We start from the raw sequence: 24,575 nt of genomic DNA, 5'->3' as shown, positions 1-24,575 counted from the left end.
TTTTATGTCAAGGGAGAGTTATTGTTTCTCCCTTCTGTGAGTACTTGGGGTGTGCATAGACCAAGACAACTGGTAGTTATTTCTGAGGAACATCAGTGATTCCACATTCTCTGCAAATTACACCTGCTTTATAAATTACTTTCTTTGACTAGACCTAAATGCAGCCAAAGAAAGGTAGGTAAGGGGAAGGGAGAGTTACAGACTTCCATCGTGTTCTTTTTCCTGCATACTCCTGAGTTTGTAACTGTGCTTTTGAAGAAGGTGCCAAGGGCACAAAGTATTTAAAATCAAGTTAAAAGGAGCTTTAATTTTAGCATCCTTAATGAAAACCTCTCTGTGAGGACTGAAAGGGTTTCTGTTTACTGTCACCTCCTGCTGCAATGTGTGTGCTTGTTTTCTGTGCCCCCTTCCTTTGATCCCGAGATCTTGGATCCCTGCTGCTGAGGGTAACGTGCAGTGGTGCATGAAGACAACTGACACTGTATGTCCAATTGCCTTCACTTCCATGGGGTAGTGCCAGCTGGACGAGTTCAGAGGGAGTACATGGAATCCATTTGTGATGGGACATGCTTTTGTATGGTTTCACAGTCTCACGCTTGAAGATCCTCAAGCAATTCACCACTGGGAAGTAACAGGAAGGTTTCTTATTTTTTCTAGCTCTGTAGGACCGTCAGTCGCAGAGCAATCTTTGGTGGATACAGTGTATAGGACTTGCCTAAGCACTGACCATATAGAAGTCAGTTGTATGGCAGTGAACAACTGCTTAGGGGCTTCCTTTGGGCTTGTCTGGAAGCTGATACATGCTAAAGATCTCAGAAGGTGATAAAGAAGGTGATAAATTGTCTTTTAGAGGTGCCTTGTATTGCTTCATCACTCAGAGAGAAAGGCAGAGATGGTTTTCTTGAGGTAGATGCTCGTTTTTGAAACAGCCTAAGACAGATAAGGTGAATTTTACCTTGGGTACCATCACTGTCCCCATATTACATGCTGGTAAAAGAAAAGGCCTAGAAGTCCTAGGGTTAATACTTTGTGCTTCCAAATCTTATATATGGAAAGGAGTCATTGAAGGATACCTGGCTGTCTAACATTATAATGAAACCAGAAGTGCCAAGAAGATGGGAACTGTAATCTGGGAAGTAAACCTTCAAGGTTATCCTATAATCATACAACTTTTCTCTCAGCCTCAAAGCACTTTACCCATGGGTAAATATTATAACCCCGCCTCAGGTAATAATGAGATGAAGATCTCATAGGAGGACAGCACACAACTTGGAAAAAACTCCATTTACCAGTCCTAGCCAGCTTCCTAAGTTGTGCCTCTGTGTAGGTGTTCTACAACAAATAACCAACTGAGAAGGCAGTATCAGCAAAATAATCTCCTGAGTGACTCCTCTGAGGCAGCCAATTTACCTCACTGAAAGGATATTATATTATCTTAGTCCAGATGAAAGGGACATGTGATTTTTATGGACCTTGTAAGAGTGGAAGTGTACCATTTGAGGATTTATAGAAGGGTGTATGTGATTAACCTGATCATATATATGAAACTGGTGCAGGACAGGTTGTGCCAGATACTTGCACAATAAGCAAGGCCATGTGACACATGATAATTGGACAAAGTGTTGAAAATAATAAATTATATCTACTCAGTACTGTACAAATTATTCAAACCTGAACTTATACAGGTCTGTGCCTATTTGTGACAGCCTGCCACATCAGTGTTGGGTTCAGCCCTCCAGCCTGGAAGGCTGAATTGTCACAGAAATTGCCTCTTGCAGGGAGACAGAGTTTAAAAATTGATCTGCAGGAAAATGACCAGTCCATTACACCAGTTTTTCAGGGAAGGATGTTGTGTTGGCCCCAGGGATTTTTGTGGGGTTTAGTATATGGCCTTCATCTGAATCTTCTGTGTGGGCATGCTACTAGACATGGAAGCTTGTCCCTTTGAGGACAGTTTTTATGTCACTCTCATGACGCTGCATGAAAGATGTGTGGTAAACCTTCTACAAAACTTCTTTTGTTGTGAGAAAACTAGTTTGCCAAATATGAAACTTGATGCAGATGTACATTGGTTTTTCATATTCACAAAAGATTTGGGAGAGAAAAAGAGAGAATTGTTCAAAACTCGACATACAGATTTTCAGGAGATGTGGAAAATGTGGTTTTTTAGAATACTCTTCCACAAGAGCTTATCCAAAAGCAGTTACAATTCTACATATTGAAAATCCAAATGTTTTCCTAGGGTGAGATGAGTTGTTTCTGGTCTGGTGTTCTGAGCAGGTTGCTATAGAAAATAAGGGCAGTCCCAAGGGAAAATCTGTACTGAAATAAGGAGGAGAGAGCAAGTGTCTGGCTGGAATATGGTCATTCTCAGTAACTCACTCACCCAGCACTGCTGCCTGCACACCCTACAGCTTCACTACCAAAGTCTAAAGCTTTAAAATAACACATCTGGATGGTTGTGTAATTTGCCAGAGTTTAGACATTCCAGACAGAAAGAAGCTTTGAGGGAACATGGGAAGAGCAATGTTTGCTTTAACCTGGTTTGGTTTTCCTTTTCTGTGCTGCTCAGCTGGAAGGGAGAGCCCAACAGTCTCCACTGTAAGCCACACTGAAAACAGATTAACCTTGGTGGTCTATGGTAGGAAAAAATCCTGTTTGTGTGGACAAGCAGTGTATGTTCTGTCTTGCCTTGAGTCTTACTAACCCTGCTGCCCAGTCTGGTGTAAAGTCAGTGCAGAATTACTCAGTGCCCTCAGTCCAGCAAGTTGCTCAACAAGTATCTGTCTAGCGAGTGATGTGCTCTAGATGAGCAGCAGCAGGGCTTGTAGGCAGGCAGAAGGGATTAAATGAGCCTGGAGGCAGAATTGTTTGTCACTGTGAGTCATTGTGGTCACCCCACCCCCGAAGGCATTTGGGGCAATACTACCTTCCTCTGTTGCTAGCAACATTGTTCCTGTTAATTAGATGAAGCTACCAAAAAAGACTGCATATGTGAACCTGCTCGGTGCATTATATGTGCCCTACCAAATATGCCTTTTGTTTCATTGGTTCTGACAAAGAAAGAAACATCTTCACTCAGAGGCAAAAGCCTCTGAGATTTATGTGAATAACAGCAAGGGTACTGATGTGGCCTGAAAAGCTATCCATAAACAACGGAAAACAAAGTCACGTTTGTTCAAGCTTTGCTTCACAACTGCTCTGGTTTTTTTGCCTTACTGGAGTTCCTTCTGTAAATTGAAACAGTTTGCCAGGTTTCTAAGTTATGTCATATTCAGCAACTAATGCAGAGCATGGAATGAGGTGTTTGTAGCTTTCTTCTCTGAATAATAAATTTCACTTCCCTCTGCCCTTTCCAAGATTTCCATCTTTTAAACTGCAGTCTTGCTGACAGTTGTGGTGCTGGTGTAACTTTGCTGTTTCTCAGTGTGCCTTCAGTAAAGTGGCAACAGCATCTTTAACAGTTGTATTATTCATTTTAAACAAAAATCTCCCCAGAATCACAGGTGCTTCTATACAGACTTCTGCTTTTGCTAGAAGAATTATTAGTGTAGAAAACATGCAGTAAATGTGTTCTTCAGCAATTACTGCTACTTCTCTGACCCTATACCATGTTCAACTGGGGATGTATTGTATATACAATTCCTATTATTTCGAAGAGATGGCAACACCCCAAGGATGTTTACTCAGCTAGGGGACTGAGCAGGGTTTTTTCATAATTGTAAACAGAGCATTTAAACAATGTAACCCAACTTTTAGCCTGTTCCCATTTTTGAGCATTCAGGTCTACATGACAGACTGATGAGCTCTGCATGTTTGCCAGGAAATCCAGGTTAAACCCAGTCCCCTGAACCCGGGCTTCTGCATCCTGACTCTCATCCTGTTTTTAGAAGGACTGGGGGGGATGTTGCAGAAAGGAAGTTGTGTGTTTTCCCTCTTTGGAAGTAGATCTGTTTGCTGTCACTGTTTGCTCCCTCAGCCTTTGGGCTGTGTTTCAGATGTGGTGCATCTGAGATTCTGCTGGGAAAGAAAAGGAAGTGGGTGAGAGACTCAGGAGCACTGCATACAAATAGGATGAGGTGCAGATATTCCTACATACTAATATTTTTCTTAACAGTTGCTAGATAAAGAAAGGATGAAGACAATGCACGAGGTAACAGTTCTATCATGTGTCTGATGTTTCAGTCATTTCCACCACCTTTGTGTGGCAGTGGGGGTTATGAATTGTCACCTCCAGGGAATCACCTGCACTTCCTAGAACTGTACCACTCCTGCACACTCCTGGCAAGTAAATGGTCACACTTCATATCAAGTGCCACAATTCATCCTGCTGTACTCCTCTGGCTGTGGCTCAGTACAATTTAAATGTTCTTGACCCTGTGGCACTCAACACCTAATCTGAGACTCTGCCAGAGCAGGGGCCTGGCCAGAAACATACGTGTCACGCAGAAGGAGAAAAGCAGGCACATGTGGGGTGCAGGTGACGCAGGGCAACATTGCTCAGGGGCTTTGCATTCCCCCTGCCTGGGGAGCTGCTGTGCCTCTGGCAGCTGCATCCTCAGCTCCTACTTCAGCTGCTCCTGGGGGCGAATGTCTGTCACCCTGTGTGTGTGCAGGGTGCACCGAGGAGCCACTCACACGTTCCATACTTACAGTTTGTCCCGATCTCTGATGGCTTGTTGGGAATGTCACAGCAGGAGCTGCAGGCTCCTCGGGCGTTATGGCTTTCTCCGAGGTTGTTAGCAGGCAAGCAGTGAGGCCACAGCACAGGTGGCTGCTATCTGCATTGTAGCTGTTGTCACTGCAGGAGATACCATTGCCTCAATCTGTTTTTAAGAATTTTTTGCAATGAATGTGCCATAGTACAGCCATTCCAGTGTCCCATGGTATAAACTGGAACTCTGTATCAACCTAAGGCTGGGAGAGAGCCTGCATTTCAGTGTTCCTGTTGTCCACAATGATTTTCAGTGAAAGCTGCAGAAAGGTTCATCCAAGCCTCAGTTCTTTGCCCTTCAGTACACTAATCTACTGGCCTTTGCCAGTAGTTTTTAACACTTGGATTCCCTAGTCTTCTTTCTCTGCAGCATCCAATCTGCAGGTCAGGATTTGAATGCAGGAGGTTATTAAGTCACCCCTCCAGGTCATGGTTGAGGGGGTTTAAATTCCATCAGCTTAGATTCTGGCAGCTTCTCAGAGTGCCCAAATTATTTCTGGCAGTTATTTGTAAGCTCATCTGCAAAGAAAGAGGAGTGCAGGTCTGAAAGAGCATATAAGGCAGAGAGAGGGCAGAAACTGAGTAGAACAAAGCAAAAAATAAACAATTCCCCAAACTGAGGTAGCTAAAGGCTGCCCTTAATTGCTAAGAGAATAAATTCTTCCTTTTGCATAGTTTAAAAATTGAGTATTGGAAGAAAAAGTAAGGGCTTTTTTTACTTGAGATGTTTGAACTTAAGATACATATTTTTTTATACCCTGTCCTTGCAGAAATTGAAAAAATCGGTGAATGTGTATGGCCCTATTTTCACTTGTTTGAGGCCTGATTTAGTCAAAGGCAAATTATTCATGCTGCCTTTAAACAGCCTTCTCAAGAGAAGTAGGGCAGGAAACTCCCACAATAACCTACACAATGGGAGTGAGAGGCCAGCCAAACGCTGCCTGGGACACGTGAGGAGGGAAACCAGTGCGCCTTTGAGCAGCTGGAAGAAGATTTCAAGCCTGGTAATTTCGTGTAAGGAAGTATGAAGGGCACATTTCACGAGAAAGTCTGACTTGTCACAGCGAGTTGAGATGGCACGTAGTGAGCAATACACAGAGAGCAGGGAAGCATTGCCTGCAGGGTTGGGCCCTGCTCTTTGCTCTCAAAAGAGTTTTTAGCTGGCAATTATCTGCCCCCTGGCTGTGACCAAGCATTCTGTTATTAAATACATGATGTGCCCCCATCTGCCTGCTGCCAGTCGGCGGTCTGAGCCCGTGGGACCAGTGTGGTGGCTTCCACGCTGGTGATGCTGCAGAGTACACATACACACGCACGGGCCACAAGCAGCTCAGTGTTTGTTTCCACTGAGAAAGTTTTGACCTGCTTAAAGAGCCATTGCTATGGAAACCTAATGAGAAGATAATTGAATGAAACCTCTTTGCTTTCCATCCCTTTCTCACACTGGTGCCAGTAAGGTCAGAACCTTGCAGGCCTCCTTTCTCTTCAGGTTCATGCAAATTTGATAAAAATACCAAAGACCCATTTTCTTCCCTGTGCCAGCTCCAGTTAGATAAATTACCTTGTATTCAGTCAGGAGCAGTTACAAGTCTGTCAGTTTTTCATACTAATTATGTAAGTGGGCCATTTCTAATGCACTCGGATAACCAAATGGCTTTGCAGCAGAGCCAGCACGGGCTTCTGCATTGGTTTATTCACCGCTCTGAATATGCGTAATATTCATATGCTAAAAATCCCATCTAAACCATTTTCTGCAGTGTACTATAAATAATCATTGGTAAGGAATGAGAGGGGCACTATCAGTTTATTGAAGATGATAGCAGTAGTGGTTTATCATCATATGGTGCTATGTACCTGTGGATTTTATGGTCCATAAATGAGACACGGCCATTTGTTAAAGCACATCTGCATTTAAAGTACAAATGCCCATCATTCTCAGTTTCCACATTTGTTCTTTTTTAAGAGTGATGAGATTTCAAAAATCAACAGGCACATTCATGAAAGCAGCGCATGGTGTCATTTGTTTCTTTCCTTGTTTCTGTGGAGTACCAGCACGTTCCTGGGGCACGTATGACTGTGTCTCTTGTATATCAACCACTGTTTATGCAAGATTAGCCCCAGTGTTTTTCTGTCTGAGATCAGAATCAGTCCACAGTTAACAGCAAAGCTGTAGCCTAGTTAAAACCAGTCTTAATAATCAGACAGGTTTAGTTGGCTTGTGACCCAAACTTGCTTGGGTCTTCCTTGCACACCAAGTTTTGGAGACCACTTCCAGGTTTCAAAGGTGTTGCTTAGGTGTAACAACGTTATCCCCGCTGCAGCGCTTTTATGAAAAGATAGATTCAGAGACCATTTTAGGTGTCAGGCTGACATTGCTCTTACAAAGCCCCCAGGCTGCAAAACAAGAACCAAAAGTGCCCTCCAGAGGCAATGCTTATGACAATGTCTGGTCAGATCTGTTTAAGATGTCTGGTCTGGGCTCTTATCTTTCAAGAAACTTCCTGTAAAAGCTGTTAATTAAGTTTTTAAAGTTGCTCTCCCTTTCTCTACCTGCTGTTGGAAATTTGTCCAAACAGTTAGGAAATGTTAGCTTCTCTTTTCTAATTTTTTCCAGCATGTGTCTGTTTGTTCCTGAGCCTGATTTATGAATAGGCAGTAAGTTAATCTTCTTGCAGCTTTCCAGTTTTACAGGCAAAACTTTTCTAGCTTTCTTTTGTAAGATCAGCTGTCCAGTTCCCTGGCTATTTTAATAGCTTTCTCTATACTACATCTAGTTTGAATTCATCTTTCTTGAGCATGAATAATGATGGTTGTACAGCCATTCCCATATATGTTTGTTCTTCATATTCTTCATACTGCCATTGGAATTTTCCATCCTTATGCCTTTTAGGATTAATATAATAGGTTTTTTTCTCAGTCATTCTTTTCTACCTGGTATCTCCCAGGTACTCTGCCATTTGCAGAATTCCGGCATTTGAAAGACTGTCTGTTGTGTCTGTCTTGTTTGTGTATTTTAACACTTTAATGTTGAATATAAACTCACTTCTGTTAAGCCAGTCTTTCTAATCCATGAGTTCCTGGTCCAGGTTACCTGCTCCAGCTGTTGTTACTAAGTTTTGAGTCATTGAATAGCCTGATGTGGTTTACTAAATTCTGCTCAAACCCATCAACTCTCTAAGGCAGTAATATTTGAGTACTCTCAAAAGTAGCTCCATTTTTAGGTTATATATTATGTTTTCTGTTTGAGGTTTTTTGAGTTTTTTCCTCATTTGTTTATTTCAGCACTTTGGCTCGAAGAGGCACGAAGTACTGGCCTAGAGATGGTTTTGGATGTGTGAGATTAATGAATTAAAGTTTTGACCCCATCTCTTGCCCGCTTACAGAGATTATGGATTGATAAGAAAATACCCCTTCCCTCTGGCTGTAAATCTTGTTTTGTTCCTCATTGTGCGAATGTATACCCATACATTTCTTCTGCTTTATGCGGTGACAGAGTACATTTCATGTGAAAGCTTGCTAATGAAGTTGTACATCAGACCACAACAAAAATGAAGGCCTCCATGGTGGAGTAATGGCATTTGGCTCCCTTTCAGACACACAGTGCTGAAACTTCTGCCAAGTGTCACCGCATCATTAACTTTCAGTACAAGTTATCAGTCTATGAATGGAAGAACACAAATCACTTTCAGCGCACGTTCACAGAAGCGCTGCAGATTTAACAGAGTAAGGGAGTGTAATTTGCAAATCAAACATACAGCGACACCAAGGTAGTCTGGAATTTTTCACTAGACATCTAGGAGGTAAAATGCTTGATTGATTGATTGATTGATTTCACTGAGGACTTCTAAGCATCAGAATTGTCGGGTGGAACTAAAAAGCAAGTGCCTTATCAGGCACTGTGTGGTAAGTTTTGTTGGCATTTCCATCTCTTCAGAGCAGCTGTTAGCATTTTCAAGGTCAACCCAGGCATGGAAGATTTCCTCTTTAAAGACTGCGTGAAATGATAATTGGAATTTGCATCCTCTGATGAAACTCAGCATAGTTCTTAAATCAGTTATAAATGAGAAGGTGGTCTGCTTGCTGTGGATACTGCTTTTCTCCTCACACCCTCTGGTTCAGGCGTGTCGGATGTTTGCTCCTACTGCCCTTCTCATTCTTTGGAGGCCAGTTTATGATGAGTTGATGGCCTCAGGCTAACTACTGAACAGATGTCCACATCACAAACGTTGCCGCTACACCTGCTGCTTACTTACATAGTTTTTGGCAACTGTGCAAGAGAAGAAAAGGATTAAAGTGAATTTGGAGGCCACAGAGCACAAGAGACTGCCTTTCCACTTTAAGGGTGATTTCACTAGTGAGACAGAGCTCTGATCATTAACAGATTTCATTTTCTAAGGATGGTGATTTGGCACATTTCATGGCTACTAAATTCATTTAAAATAAATAGAATAACTGCTTGATGGGTGGAGACCATGCTCATCTGCAAAACATGTAGCAGATTAATTCTGTCAGTTCTGACAGAGCTTGGCGTTCATAAAAAGAAAAATCTCCATATACTCCACATACTTTCTTATCTGATTTACCTTTATTTAGAAAAACACTTGCTGACAACTTTACTTTGAAGTGTTTGGATTGATTCCTGGCCCTGTTGAAGGCCATTTTCTGGAAATTTCTACCCAGAAAGTGTAGGGTTTGTATTTTTTACTTTTTACCAGGCTTCTTAAAAATTAAATGTCAGGTGGCATATTATTGATTTTTCCCCTTCAAGAATAAACACCAGCAAGGAAGACACTAAATTTCTCCCTCCTCCTGATGCATTAAAAATTTGACGTTTATATGCCTCAATTAGTTTGCAGTTTGTGCTGAATTAAATTTCAGTCTGTTTTTAAAGAGGTTATATTTCAGAGCTTCACTATGCCAGATCCTCCTTGTCTAGGTGAATTACTGAATCACACTGAAACTTCATACTGTCTCGTTTCCCCTTTAATGATATCTTTGCAAATTGATGAGCATGTATTTCCTGCTTGTAAGATGCTGGCCAGTAATTGTTTGTGTCTTCTGAACACCGACCTGGCTTGAACTATAATTTCCCTTCAAGCGGTTCAGTGAATTGATCAGAAACTCTTTATTGCCCTCTGCCGGGGGTCTGAGAGAGCGAGAGCAGCCCCTGCAGACCATGTGCGTGGACAGCGACAAGAGAGTGTCATGTGTGTGTCATTACATGGTCTCATTCAGAGAACGATTTGGCTGGAGGTCTCCTTGGTACGCTGTGGTGGGTGTGTGTGTGTTTTCATCCTGCACGGCTGCAGGACAGCCACCACACAATGGGAGCTCGGCGTGTCGCGGGGCTGAGCCCGCAGCAAAGACACTGCAGTGATGCTTTGCACATGGAGCCTCCAGCAAAGCCCTTGATGCTGGAAGAAGTCGTTTCGCCGCCTTTCTGCAGTGTGGTTAAATGGCAATTCCCACAGGAAGGCTTCAAAGAATAACACAAAGTTTGGTAACTTTTGTTAGCTCCGCTTATGCAGACAGAGAAAAAAGGCAGTGAAGCAGGGTGATGTTGTCTCATCGGAGATCCCACAATGAACTGTTGTTGGAATCCATTCTGGAAAACTGGTTGAGTGGATGTAAAGACGAAGAACAAAAGATATTTGCTATTTCAGTGGGTTGTTTGTAAAGCCCATGTTCTGGACATGACTAAGTCCCTCCAGCTGTCTCTTGAGGAAAGGAGCATACACTGATGAGAAAGCACACAGAAGGGATTTGGGAGAAAGAAGCTGTAGGTCTCCAGTCAGTTATGGTTTCACTTCATAGGGTCTGGACAAACTTCCTCTACCTTCTCTTTAAATCTCTACTACTGTCTTCCACATGGTGGCTTCTGGAGGTGTAATGAGCACATACTTGCAAAGATTGTCAGATAAAAACCAAATAGGCTGAAAATTGATGTACAGCTAAACAAGTGCAGCATCCCAGTTCTACAGTTTCTAAGGCAGCAAAATTACTGTTTTGCAAATGCAAGTGGGGAAACTATGTGAATAATTGTTTTTCTGAGGAATCCTTGGGCTCCTTTGCCTTAACCATTGGTTTCTGTCAGTATATATTTTTCTATGCTGGTCACAAAAGGCACATTTCAGAAGGAAACTCAGTTACTGTGGTCAGACCAGTAGGTTCAGTTTTCATTTCCAACTTGCTGTGTTGGGGAGAAAAGGGAAGAGAAAGCAGCTCATGATATATTGTTTGGAAACTATAATTTACTGTAACCAGGCAGCTCCCCTGAAATGTGAGAAGCCTGCATCAGTAAGTCCATTTCTCTTTTTTGTCCTAGGCTCTCCATTCATAAATCAAGTTCAGAAGAAGGCTCTGTAGGTCAGTATATTTCATTTTATTTGATACTCCTATGGAATTCTTAAGCAGCTTTGGAGTTGTGCTTGTGCTGGGATGTGAAGAGCTGACAGAAGTCAGCAGCATTTGTGTGTGTGTGGAGGGCTAGTCTCAGCAGCTTTCATTTTGATGCTGAGTGTTTCAGTGATAACTAAAACTGCTCATCCAGAATTGTCATGTGATAAATACACATCTTTTGACTTGTTAAATGGAATTGAAAATGTTTGCATGTTAGATCACTGGTAGCCTTTTTTATTCCAAAAATTACCACCACCAGTAAATAGTGGGGTTCTTTGTTATTTTTGTTCATGTCAGGCCAGAGTCTATTTCTTTGTTTCTGAAATTTTTGTTGCTCATTGGAAAAGGAAAATAAAAATGGGAGGTTTTTCTTGTTTGTTTCCTTTTAGTGGTATTCTAGGGACATGTCCACACAGTCTAAACTTAAGCAGTATTTCAGAGAGTCAGAAAGCTCAGCTCTAGGTCATCCAGGGCAGCATCATAAATACTAATAGCTCTTTGTCAGTAGCATTTCTGCCAGATCAGGCACAATGTGTTCATTTGTAGGTGGCGTAAACTTTATAGCATGTGCCCTGGTTTGTTCACAGGACACAGATATATATGCCCTACCTAGAGCTAGATGTGATTTTTCTTTCTAGAGCAAATTATTTACATTGTGTTCATCAATCCACACAGAGATCTGGCATTGTGGACGTGGAGACCCAGGCTTGTACAGTCCAGGCATTTAGGGAGCAAGAGTCCATGTCAAGTAGCAGAATGTGTGTGTATATGTTAATTATTTCATTTCTTGATAGATATGCACAAAGATACTAGAAAATCACTTATCTGAGTTGTGGCATAGGCTGTATAGTTCTGATTCAGTTAAAGAGAATAAGCCAACAAAATACTTCAAAAACAATTCCACACTTCACATTAGCAACTCAACAGACATCAAAATTTATGTAAAATATTTTCTGTTTATAATTCAAAATATGTAAGTTACTGGCTTATCTCAGTCCTCTATAGCAGTGGCAAATATAAAAGAATGTGCATTGCCCTGAAATAGCTACATCAATATAGTCCTAGTATAGAATAAATCGAGAAAACCAGAAAATTGGAGGGGTTTTTATTCTTGTTTCTGATTTAAAAATACAATGTATGGTGGAAAGCTTCTCTAGAATTTACTAACTAATGTTTCTTTGTAAAATTCTTTTTCCCTTTCCCCTCATCCTCCCGCTTCACTTTCCTTTTAGGGAAAGCAGACTGGAAAAAGAAAAATAAGTTTTTTTGGCAGAATTTCCGAAAGAACCAGAAAGGACTGATGAGGCAGACTTCAAAAGGTAAAGCTATTTAAAGGGTTCACATCCTATCCATATAAAATGTAAAGAGCCAGTATCACAAAGGAATAAAACACATTTGTAATATTGTGGCATCTGGGGTCTGTGGCTCTGGAAGTGTTACAGGTTTGGTTCATGATGACAGTGCTCAGTCAAATTCTTGAGACTGCAGACATGAGGCTGAGATGCCTTTGGTCCTGACTGTCAGTGATGGCACACATGAGGTAATATATAAGCAATATATGTAATTATTTTATTAATATTTTAATTACATATTTATAATTATATTACATATTTATATTAGTAAAAATTACATATTTAATTACATATTAATATATGTAATTAAACAAGATGCTTTTTATTTTCCCCTAGTCCTAACTTGATAAGAGAAATACTGTTCTGTTTTAATTAGATAGTTCTCTTTTCTTTGGCATTTTGTTACTTTGACCTGCTTACTTTAGGCTTGAATCCAGCCTCTCATTGTAAAAGATGCCACAAGAAGGAGTAGTAAAAGTGCCTCTGGTGACTAGTGGAAATGTAGGATTGATTCCACTTAAACAGTCAGGTGTCTTTCTCTAGTTTTTCTGCAAAAGATGCAGCTGTGGATTGCATTAAGTATTTTTCTTCACACAGAAAATTTCTGTTTCCTCATGTGTATGTTAGTTTCTTATGTTGCAAACAGATGTTCCTCTATGTCTGTCTGTGTTCAAATGAATTATGAAAGATGACGCCCATTTAGTAGGTCGAAAAGGGACACACTTTCAGTTAAATGTGGGTCCTTGCTGGTTCTTGAGGCAAGATCTAATTGTCTATGCTGACATGCCAAGCATGTCAGAAGCAGAGATAGTTGAGAGTCCAATGTATCGAGCACCATGTACCAGCTTTGTGGGCGATGGGAGAGTCTGGATAGATCACAAGCAGTGGCCAGGCCACAGCAGAGAGCTGCGAGGGCCCAGCACACCATTGCTGAAAAGGCTGGTTCTGGCATCTGGTTCCAGTATTCCTCAGGGCTGACTGCTGGACTTTTGCAGCATTAGCACTTCCTCTTTTAATTCTTGTCTTTCAGGGTCAATAACCGTGTGATGACGGTCAGTTTTTATTTCTCCTTTTCATGCTTGCTTTCCGTGTCAAAGCAGACTTAGTTTTTCAGTTCTAAATTGCTTCCTTTTATTGCTCAGTTACTTCGAAGTCAATCAGTTCTTTGAAATCATACCATGAGCCTGCTCTGGGGAGGGACTGTTTCTGGCCAGCCAGATCCACGTGGCAGCCAGATTTCAGAGCACTGGGTAAAATCCAATTTCAATGTACTCTGCCCTGTGCACGAATTCTTACGTGTGCTTAAAATATTTGTGGTTTTTTTGTGCAGGAGAGGATGTCGGTTATGTGGCCAGTGAGATCACAATGAGTGATGAGGAGCGGATCCAGTTGATGATGATGGTGAAAGAGAAGATGATCACCATTGAGGAAGCACTTGCTAGGGTATGATATCTGCATACTTCAATCTCCTGGATAAACATGTTTTAGAATGTAGGATGTATCAATCTGGAGTTTTACTTTATTCACAAAACATAGGAGAAGGTGGAGAAAGCCTGTCTGTTTGCCCCATTGCAGTAGGTAGCATAAATTACATAGCAATTCCTTTGTTTTTTGAGAAAAGTGAGATTTAGCTCAACCAGAAATAAATATCGATTACATGATAAATTAATAGAGCCCTAAAAGTATTGCTTCTCTCCATTAACAGTAAAAGGTACTAATCAGAGAAAAGATTAAGTGTAGACTTTTTCATTGCAGCTGTCTAAAGAGAGGGAGAAGAATCGCTCTCTGACTTGTACTAGCTCTTCTTTATTATGTTCATAGATTTAAGTATTAATAGAAATGCTTCAGGTTTTGCTGACCTTGCCTTACTTGATTCAGAACTCATGTATTTCTTACTATTTCCCTTTAAGCTAATTTTTTTCCTGCTTACTTCTTAGCCAAAAAGGTGCTGTTTTACTTTAATAACATTCAAGAAAACATATTCAGCCATTTTTGGCATATGACATTATGTCAGATGTACAACACAGATACACTTTTTTTCTAAATGGCTGTCACAAATGTTTACAAACTCTAAATGAGAATAAGCCACAAGAAAAAGAACTATAAGGTGTTGCATTTGTGCAGCCATAGGACCAAGGTTTTAATTGCTCAGAAGCCAGAAGAGGGTTAAAATTTCAACTTAACCTTTGTGTTAAATACTAGGATGGAACACAGGATGTTCTTTATGGGCTCCATTAGAGAGCACATAATTTCAATCAGTTGGCAGTCAGATGAGTATCTTTACTGAAATACTACATTGTAAAACAGATTATTCTAGAATATAAATTTATGTTTTTGTCTGAAGAAAATATTGCTCTAATGGAAATCGTATGATGAAAAAATGCACTATTTAAAAATTATTGTATTGGAATATTAGGAATTCTTTTTCTACTCTGCTGTTAAAGTTTTTTGGGTTGACAGAATTGTACCTAATCTGATAGTTCATATATGGACTGGTAGAGTTTCCCTCTAGTAAGCTACTTGCAACAGCCTTTTTTCTCTTAAAATACCAGTTCTTGATCCTTACAACACTTAGTCTCCTGTACTATTGGTTTTGTCTGGAACCTTTCTTGGAAAATGGGAGAGTTGATTTATTTTTAAATTACAAAGGATGGTTCCTAGTCTTTACTGCAGATAATTTTCTTTATGAAGGAAATTGGCAGATCATTGTGATTTAGTCTGTCCACTGTAGACTCTGCCTCTGAGATGGGGATGTGTAAATTTATGTTTTACCAACAACAGGTAATCGAATTTCAGTATTTACAGATCATTTCCTTCTGAGAAAAAAAACCACCAAAACAACTCATTTTTTAAACTGCTGATTGTTGGACAATTTTATTTTGAGTAAGTGAGGCATGCAGGGGAAAAGTTCAGATTTTCCCAGTTCCACAATGATACAGGGAGAACAAAATGAAATTGAATTAACTCTTGCTATTTTAATGAAGATTGATCTCTTCTTGAAGATCTCTTCTTCTTTCTGAACTGGAAAATGTTCTTTCTGTCTTTTCAAATTTCAGCTGAAAGAGTATGAAGCTCAGCACAGGCAGTCGGGCCCTGTAGATGCTGCAGAATGGCCTGATGGTTCTTATTCGACACTTGATGGGTCTTCCAATTGTAATGTAAGTACCTGTCATTGTGGTACTGCTCCCCAGTGTCATTTAATATTTAAATTCTTTCACTGAATTACCAAAATGCCCTGATTTACCTGGGAATTTCCTTAATAGCGAATGTACCACTGACCTTGTGATGCTCTGTTCTGTCTGCAGAGAATTTTAACTTGCATTTTAAATCTTCAAAATCTGTTGTCATAGACTTCAGCAGTCTTATTGTATAATCTCTGCTTTTTTTTTTCTTGCCTTTTTTTTTTAAATCTCACCACTTTTGTCACAGAGCTTTTGAAGCACAAGTTGTCCCAGGCAAAAATCCCCTTGTTTCAAAATGCACAGAAAAGGGTCATTTAGAGGGAAGCTGTTGATTTGCCCGTAGAGTTTCTCAGGCTTTTCTAGGCCTTGTTGATACATTCTAGATGAGGATCTGGCTAAGTCCTAGCTGCCTGCTGCCTTCAAACACTTCTGTCTCTGCATTTGCAAACTCACAGCCCAGAATTTGTGTCTTCTGTCAGATCCATAAGCAGTAAGGCAGCTTTCCACCCTCTCTTTTTCGCTTCTGAGCTGTTTAACTTCTGTTGTTCTTGTGGGCACCAGGCAGCCTTTGTGTCATGCCATACTGAATTAATTAATTTTCCCTTCCAGATATCTTCATTTTCACTGAGTAGTTTATTCCACTTCAATTCTCTAATTGGAAGTTCACAGATAAATCTTAGAGAGGAACACATTTTACTGTCAAATTCAAGCTCTTTGTAACCCATATAATTGAATCATAGGCTTTTGAGACTGTTGGATGATTTATTTATTTTATTGTCAATGGAATTTCCTGCTAACTGCAGCAGCCGGTTAGCTCCTCCTTTTCTAAATGAAAAAAAGGAATGCAATGTCATTTTATGAGATGTTTAACATATTTGGTGGCAGAGAAAGATTTTGTTGTTTATGTTCAAAAAAATATGCCCATCTTTAGTTACATTGGAGCAGAGGGGAGCTGATGTTGCCTTACACTCTGTTCTGATATATCGAAAATGTGGAAAGAATAGGGAAGGAAGGATCCTGATTCTCCTGAACTGATTGTTTAGTCAGCTGAAAGATGCCTTGATCTTTTCCTCATTAGTATTTATAGCTTGAACTTGCCCTTCTTTCAAGGCTTTTGTCCAGGGTACCTATAGAATAAGCCCCGCAAAATTCTCATTTCCCATGGTCAGATCTCAGAAGGATACCGAATTTCTCTCTTAAATCCTCTGATAGTGGCTTACACTTGTGTTGAATTACTGAAAGCTGTGTGTATCTCTGAGGACTGAACATGATTCACTATTTCCACCCTAATGGAATGATTTGGCACCTTTTCTCTAAAATTGTTTTCCTAAGCCATCTTTGCACTTTGAACCAAGAGCTTGGTTGTCTCTCTCTGCTGTTCTGGTAGGACTTGAACCAGCTTTCTGCTAACTTCAGTGAGGGATCTCTATGCAATCACTGTAGATAATTCTCAAGATTTTTGCCCTTGGCCCTGATTTTTGTCCCGGCTGCCGTTTACAGAAGCTGTGAAACTGCTTGCCTTCAAGGGAAAAGAGGATCATCTGCAGAAATGAAACTTCATGTTAGAACAAAACTCAGCTTGACTTTTTTTTTGTGGACGAGAATGAAACTGAGGTTAACTGGGGTGAAAAACTTTGGGCTGTAATTGACAAAAGGGAAAAACAAACAATGAAAACTATCAGATGTGTCTAGAGATAGGATATGCATTCACTCAGACTTTTTTACCAAAGGACCTCTCTACTAATCTGAAATGACCAGATTTTGAGACATGTAAAGATGATTCTGTTTTCAAGCACTTTCTTTCCCAAATGGTTTGAGTTTCAATGTCATTTGTGTGATTTGTATTCTGCTTATTTGGAACGTCAGCTTAAAATTACCCCACTCATTTTATATAGGCCATGATGAAGAGATGGTTTTCCATATATTAAAAACATAGTTTCAGGTAGCCTACTGCCTTATACTCAGAAAGTAATTGGAAATTCAAGTCCCTGCAATAAACATTTCTGCTTTGATTCTGAAGTCCTTGGGCAATGTTTTTTCTGGTTCTGTTTGCTTTTTAAATTTATTTATTTATTTTTCAGTCTCACAGCCAAGTTGTTACTAGGCAGTTTTTAATGAAACAATGTGATCATTTTGTAAACAAAATGAAAACAAGTTAGAATCTAAGCAATGAGAGATTCTGAAAATGAAGGCAGGATGTCTGGAGTGTTCTAACCTTTTTAGTAATCCTTTCCTTTCAAGTCAGCTCTGCCCACAACATAAAAATAATATCTGAAGTGCACATATCATTAGTTATTGTTTTCCTTTTAGGAAAATACCACTTTTTAAAAGAAGCTCTTATTGACATCCTATGTTTATGACTAACACAACTGGTGTTGATTTAAAGATTCTCGTTTTAAAGATTGATTTGAGGATTCTGTTTTCCAGATTCTCTTCTTTTAAATTACTGTACCAGGAAGTGGAAACTTGTGTTTCATACCCTTAACAAAAGTAAACCCTAAAGATGAACCACAAAGGAGTGAGGAGTAGAAAGGTCAGCATCCCAAGGGAGGCAGCCCCATGTCATTGCTATGCTGTTAATTGTATGTCCTGTTTGTTTGTTCTTAAGAAACAAACAAACAAACAAAAGCCTTGCCAAGTCAGTAGGTGACTTGGTTCTTTGCCACTTAGGAGCAGCTTTTAGCTTTCAGTCTCACTACTGCGGTCCCCTTTTTTCAGCAAAATATGTGTGTTCTTTATTTGCTAATGTGGATGTGCAGTTGAAACTGTTTTACTTTTTAGTCAGATGTATCAAAGCTCTAAAACACCTCATTTTCTTACAAATTTATTTCTGAATATTTATGTTTCATCTCTGTTGCAATGAAGGCAGTTCACAGTAACACTAGACAGGCTTTCATTGCCTTGTGCCAAGCATTGGGATGTAAAGCAGGTGCAGATTACAAATGGATCCCTTTCTGGATTGTAGATAAGGCCCTATTTGTCCTCAGGAGTCAGAAAGTCCAGGGAAAGAGAGGACCTCAAAATTGTATCACATTCCTTCTTTACACTGAGGTGCCTTTTATGCTGCTTAAAGATAGAAGAGCGTTTGATAACTTTTGGGGGCTGACATTCTCAGTTCATCTAAAATAGGGCTGCTTCATCCCCAGAGCCCTTGCTGGTATAGCTCCAGCCCAGCTTGGAGACCCAGCATGAGGAGGAATCAGTATATTCAGTGTGTCATTCAATTTCTTTCCTGTGCCCTCTGCTAAACACCACTGGTGGTACCAGTTGCCATGTTTCATGTCAGACTGGGGAAATGGGGAGAATCACAAGGGAGCTTGTTACAGAAGTGTCTATTATATGTGTGCTGACACTGACATAAACCACTAATTAACTTCACTGACAGTTTCTGGAGATGCAAGTTAAATGAAGTTGTAATTATCTCTGGACTAAACTGGTTTGTTGGTCTCATCTTCTGCATTTTGGTTTCAATCAGCAGGTAATGCTCAGCCATCCAGCAGACTTCCAGGTATAGTGTAGCTGGCCTTCATTTGAAAGGTGCCACAGTGAGCTGTGCCATGCTTGTCTGACATCGCCCTCCCTACCAGCTGTGCCTTAGCAGCCTCAGGAGAAAGGATAATATTTATGACTGGGCAGAACAAAAGCAGCATCTCCATCCAACAGTATGGCCCACACATGGGCAGTGGGGGGGCCTACAGTGCTGGTTTACATCCCTGCCCTCCCAACACTTGTTTTCCCAGGATTATTACAATACCAGTAGGAAACTGGCACCCCATTTGTTTTCTCTGAGGAAAGTGGCAGCAGTGGTACAGACCTGTAAGTGTGCTGTGCTAACCTGCATCTACTGTGAGGCTGATGTGGGGACAATTCCTGCCTGTGTTGCCTCTCTTCTCTGTCTTCTCTGGATCCATTTTTTAGCAGATGTCAGTCCACTGAGTCCACACAGCAGTAGCTCTAGCTGGACTGATATAATAATTGTTGCTCTGGTACTTACTATTATTTTTTTTTTTTTAACAAGTGATTAAATAGGGCTAAAAGTTGAAAAGGCTGTGCAGAATTGAGTTTGTGTCTGCTACAGGCATCAAAAGCAGAGTAACAGATGAGAATGGACTTTGAGTTGTATTCATTTCAGTCCCAGAGACGCTGAAGCTGTTGAATCAGGATTGTGTTTCCCATGGTACAAACCTGACTCTTAACAAAAGATTAAGTCTGATATAATTATCTCTGACTCATGACAGTCATTACTCTGTTGTTTGTAAGTGTGAAGAATAGGAAGAAAAGAAATAATGGAAGTGTAACTTCTGTAGTACCAATTACCTCAAAAGTAAATCTAAGCATAATTACAGCAAATCCACATTATTCAGGGTTGTACTGTATTTCTGTACATGGATGCTTTCTGAATGAAGCTATTTTTAATTGATTTTTGTTCATAGTAGTGATGGATTCTTAACATTTTTAACCATTGGTTAGCATTATTGATCACAATACAGGACTGTTAGTGTAAACAGGAAAATGTCCTTCTTTTGGTATAGTCAGTTTAATTTATTAGAAATAAGCTCAGAATCACCATATATTGGGAATCAGCATTGAGTATCTGTGGAGAGTAGGGTATGATGAGTTTTGTTTTATTTTAAACAGTAGTATTTAATTTGAAGCAATGTGAATATTTTGAAGTTAGCCCTGGTTTGCTGTTATCCCAAGACTCACCATTTTTGGTAAGGTTTCTTTTCCATGAAACGCTAAAGGGTAGGAGAGGATGTTTCTATGTTTTACTTCCTCTTGGAGAACTCGTTGCCACCTCCAGGCCCTGCATGCTCTTTCAAGTAACAGAGGGGAGCTGCTGCTCAGCATGGCTGTGAATGAATGCAGAGCTTTCATCTTTGCTCCAAAGAATCTGGTGACCCAATTTCTGTTAGGATTTCCTGAAAGACACCGATGTGTGCCTTGTTGTATTGGATGATGCATTTATTATTACTACTGAAATTCCTGCAATACTGTCAGTGTTCAGAAACAGGTATGATGAAAAAGAACTTATAATAAGAAATGCTTCAAAATGGTAGTGGTGAATTCCCACGCTATGCCTGTCCCAGGGACCTGTCCTGGGAGCCCTTGGCTGCCCTTCCTTTCCACTGATCATAGGAACGGTGTCCAGCACCTCATGATGAAAGCTGGTAGCAGAAGAATTACAGCATATTTTGTTACGATCTTTCCCCTCTCTCTATCTATGCATAAGAACAGGATTTCCCATGGGCACAGTAATACAAAAACCTTCATGAGAGAAGTGCAAATCGTCATTACAGTTCCCATGACACAACCCAAAGTAAGGTCAGTGCTAGGGAGTGATGATAGCAAAGCGAGAGACCACTGATGGGTTTGTATTCAGTTTTGTAGAACACTCTAAGCTTAGAGGTTTTTACCTATTTTTTCTGAAATTTTCCAGAACACTTCAGAATTTGCAGGAGAAACTGCTGCAAATTATTCAGAATAAAACATTGTCACCACAGGATTATACTGAGCAGCTGCAAGTAATGTAGCCCAAGTAAACCTCCTGTTTGTGCCAGCAGGAGTTTCTCCTGTAGTTAGTCTGTTGTAAAGTCTCTGAGAAAAATCTTCCTTCTGTCATGACTCAGAGCTTACAGTAACACCCAAGCAGTGGCTGCAGTTAGGCGTTTTCATAACCACTTCTGTTTGCCTGCATTCAGACAAGCCCTATTGACTTACTTTATTGCAAAATGTTTGGCCATGTGTTTGAGGATGATGGGAGGTGGGAAGGCAAAATAATTTAATATTTATTCTAACATACTAGTTCACTTTTTTATACCGTTTTTGCCTTTTGGCAGCTGCCTAATTTTACCTAGAGGGTGAGGGGGTGGTACCAGCTTTTTCCTGTTCTCCATGCATCAGCCAGCAGGAGATGCTATAATCCATAATGTGGTTTCCCTGCCCCCATCTTTTCTGAGACCAAGCCTATTAAATGAGAACAAAGCTTTGCTCAGTTCAAGAATTAGGAATCGCAAGAGCCATGTGTTTCACTGCCCTATTTGGCAGACACAGGCTGAATAATCTTTACTTGTGGTACAACAGAAAATTTTAATTGCCCTCTCATTGGTTTCCACTTGTACCCCTTCCCCGATGCTGGTGTTTCCTTCCTCATGCTCTGAGGATTTTTAACAGCCTGATTGTTTGAAGGTGACAAAAGAATGTAATTGAAGTTACTACAGCCTTCACTAAAGGGCTCTCTTTCTTTTCCTTGGTTTCTCTGATAAGACTTTTGCTGTGTTTCATGTATTGCTGTTTTACCCTTGTTTTTCCAAGAAGTCGAGAGGTGGATTTCCAGTTCCATTCATTAATAGTACAGCCTATGCCAAAGAGTAAGAATTCTTCCTGGATCTTCTTAGCCTTGTCAAAACATAAGATTCAGTTGAGAGAGTCTTGTTTAAGACTTTTGTTTCCATGTATAGAGGAGTCTGCAGGAGAATTGGAAAATAATGTTGCATTGTAACAGGTAGAGAATAATGTAATACAGAGATTCATTCTGCTATGTATACCTGTTACAAGTGGTACATGAGTACAGTTGTAATGTCATTAAAATTAATTATGCTAATCAGTGAGAGAAGCACTTTGCCATGAGGAAATGTGTCTGGCTTGCAGATACGAATGTCAGCAATGTGCTTCCCAAAATTAAACTAAAACCTGGAAACAGTTAACAGCTAGGAATTTGCCTAAGCAGCTATTCTTGTATTGAGACAGACCTCCTGGGAGAATTAAACTTTTATGCTCTCGTTACTTATGACAAATATTTCCCACTAATTTCAGCAAGCAGTGTCGTCACCAGCTAATGTGTAATATATCTCTCACCAAAGTAGCCATTGGATGCTCCTTTGATTTTCTTCTAAGTAATCACAGAGCAAACCCAGACATGGTTACCTACGGGGGCTGACACTGCACATTTTAGACATGCACAGCCCTTGCAATTCATGCTTTCAGCAAAAAAAAATAAAATTTATGACCTCTGTTAATTTTCTTTAAATTTTTGGCCATTATTTGTAACTTCAGGATATGATGCAGATTATCACGTCTTAGTTTCATGCAATTTTCTATAAACAGCCTCTGCAAGGATTAGAGGTCTGTGAAGCTTTTTTAATGAAACCCAAAACCTTCAAAACTCAAGTTGCAAAGCCCCAAACTTAGATCAGTTTCACTCATAGTCATGAACTTTTAAGGGAATCTGAGATAGATTTCAAGGAAATTGCTGTCATGTTTCACTTGATGTGGGCTTGTATGTTATTGAAACTGAAGAACACTAGCTGGTTTTATCTGAAGCTTAGAATTTTCCATAGGGCTTTACATCAGAGATTTGGGGCTGAAGTAATTCAAGGGCAAAAGCCCAGCTCCAGCACACTAGTAAACCTAGTTTACATGACCACTAGGGAGTAGAAAAGCTGTGTTCAGTCGCTAGTACAAAGGTGGAGAAATTGAAAAACGCTATTTGATTGGGGGCTCATTAAAATCAGCCAGTCATCAAAGGAAATAGATGTTTAGTCCAGCTGTGATTTCACCATGTGATTGATTTGCAGTGAATCCAGATTAACAGATATTGTGGTCCTGATAGAGGGGAATCTTCCCTGGCTTAGAAAGGGTGCTGTTGTGGTACACCTTTGCTACTGCTTTCCACCCCTGGATAGCAGAGTTCTCAATAAGCAGTAATTTTGGTCCTTGTTTTCTTGTACTCTGAGAAGTCTGAATTTTTTGCGAGGTTTGAGATAGAGGTGTGGTTGCCTGCAAAAGGAGTGCCAATTTACTTGAGCATCCCAGAGTCTATTTCTTAGGAAGGGAGATCAGACCCCAGCCTAGGCAGAGAAGTTGAAAGTCACACTACAATGCTTCAAAAAGCCACCACTTCTGGACTAGCATTTTTCTTTCCAGTTCTTATTTATGTTTTTTTTCTAGCACTGAAACTGAGGGGAAAGATCAAAAAAAGTATCTAAGTTCGCCAAATTAAAAAACATTGAAGCAAGGTCTATTTTTCTTTCAAATTAGCCCTTTTTAAAGGGAAATTCTCCAGGATTATTTGTCAAAAGAATTTAAAAAAGATAAAATAAAAAAAGCCTGGTAAAGGCCTTAAGTTATATTTCCTATAGACATAGCCTCCACTCTAGTGGTAGTGTTTGAGGGTCACTCTTCATCCTGGCTTTGCAGAGATTCTCTGTATTTTTTCTTTCACTGAAATTCCATAGACAGTAATTAAGGAACTGGAGGCCAGCAAGAGGTCAGCAAGCCTTCGTCAGTGAAAACAGGGATTGTTTGCCATGTACAACACTCCCTTTTTTCCTTGTGGTGAATAGAAGATTTGCTTAGAGCTGATGACTTATGCCTTTCTTGCAAGTTATGCAGCTAGCGAGTAACTAGGGGAATCAACCAGTGAGCAGAAAACAGCTAATTGAGTCCAGCATCACGCTTTTTTCTTCCTTACATATTCAGCACTGGAATCGGAGCCAGTTTGGTGTCTGATAATGTAACTCGAGAGAAGAGGCATTTTGTGTGCAGGATTCAGAGCTAATTCAATACTTAAGAAGAAGTGTCTGCTCCTAAATTTTAGGGTTACAAAGCTGACAGCGGTTGAGGACTCGGGGGAAAATACTCGAAACTGAGCTTTAGGCCTATAAATGCCGAAGCTGGTAAGTCACTGAGCTTGTAGCATGATGTGGAGAGGATGTGCCTCCTGTTTCAGAAAGGGAGAAAGAGAAAAGGCTTTTGTGGTTATTCTTAGGCACAGCACAGCATGCATAGCTTTTCTCAGTTTTCCTTTTCCTTTCCTTGGGCTTTTAAGTTCTTTTCTGTTCTATTTTCCTGTCTCTGACTTTATGCAGGCGTCTTTAATAAAAAACTTTTTAAAGTTAGAATGGTTGGGATTTTTGGCAGATGGAA

The 24,575-nt window shown here is 40.2% G+C and overlaps 1 protein-coding gene across 6 annotated transcripts in view; it reads left to right on the top strand.

Annotated features, from left to right (window-relative positions):
- LOC107201978 (SAM and SH3 domain-containing protein 1) overlaps nucleotides 1-24,575 on the top strand; it is a 533,641-nt gene that overhangs the window by 472,363 nt on the left and 36,703 nt on the right. For 3 of the 6 annotated variants that reach the window (XM_015622095.3, XM_019006070.2, XM_019006072.2), the window contains exons 5-8: nucleotides 11,040-11,080; nucleotides 12,346-12,432; nucleotides 13,796-13,908; nucleotides 15,522-15,623. In XM_015622095.3, the coding sequence (XP_015477581.1) occupies nucleotides 11,040-11,080; nucleotides 12,346-12,432; nucleotides 13,796-13,908; nucleotides 15,522-15,623 (343 nt within the window). Of the gene's footprint in view, nucleotides 1-11,039; nucleotides 11,081-12,345; nucleotides 12,433-13,795; nucleotides 13,909-15,521; nucleotides 15,624-24,205; nucleotides 24,326-24,575 lie in introns of those variants that run through there. The other 3 variants (XM_019006071.2, XM_019006076.2, XM_019006073.2) reach the window with 3 other exon arrangements.

The sequence above is a fragment of the Parus major genome, chromosome 3, assembly GCF_001522545.3.
Source record: "Parus major isolate Abel chromosome 3, Parus_major1.1, whole genome shotgun sequence".
NCBI classification, from domain to species: domain Eukaryota; kingdom Metazoa; phylum Chordata; class Aves; order Passeriformes; family Paridae; genus Parus; species Parus major.
The sequence above is the reverse complement of the archived record's forward strand: the minus strand, read 5'-3'. Positions and strand labels throughout refer to the sequence as shown.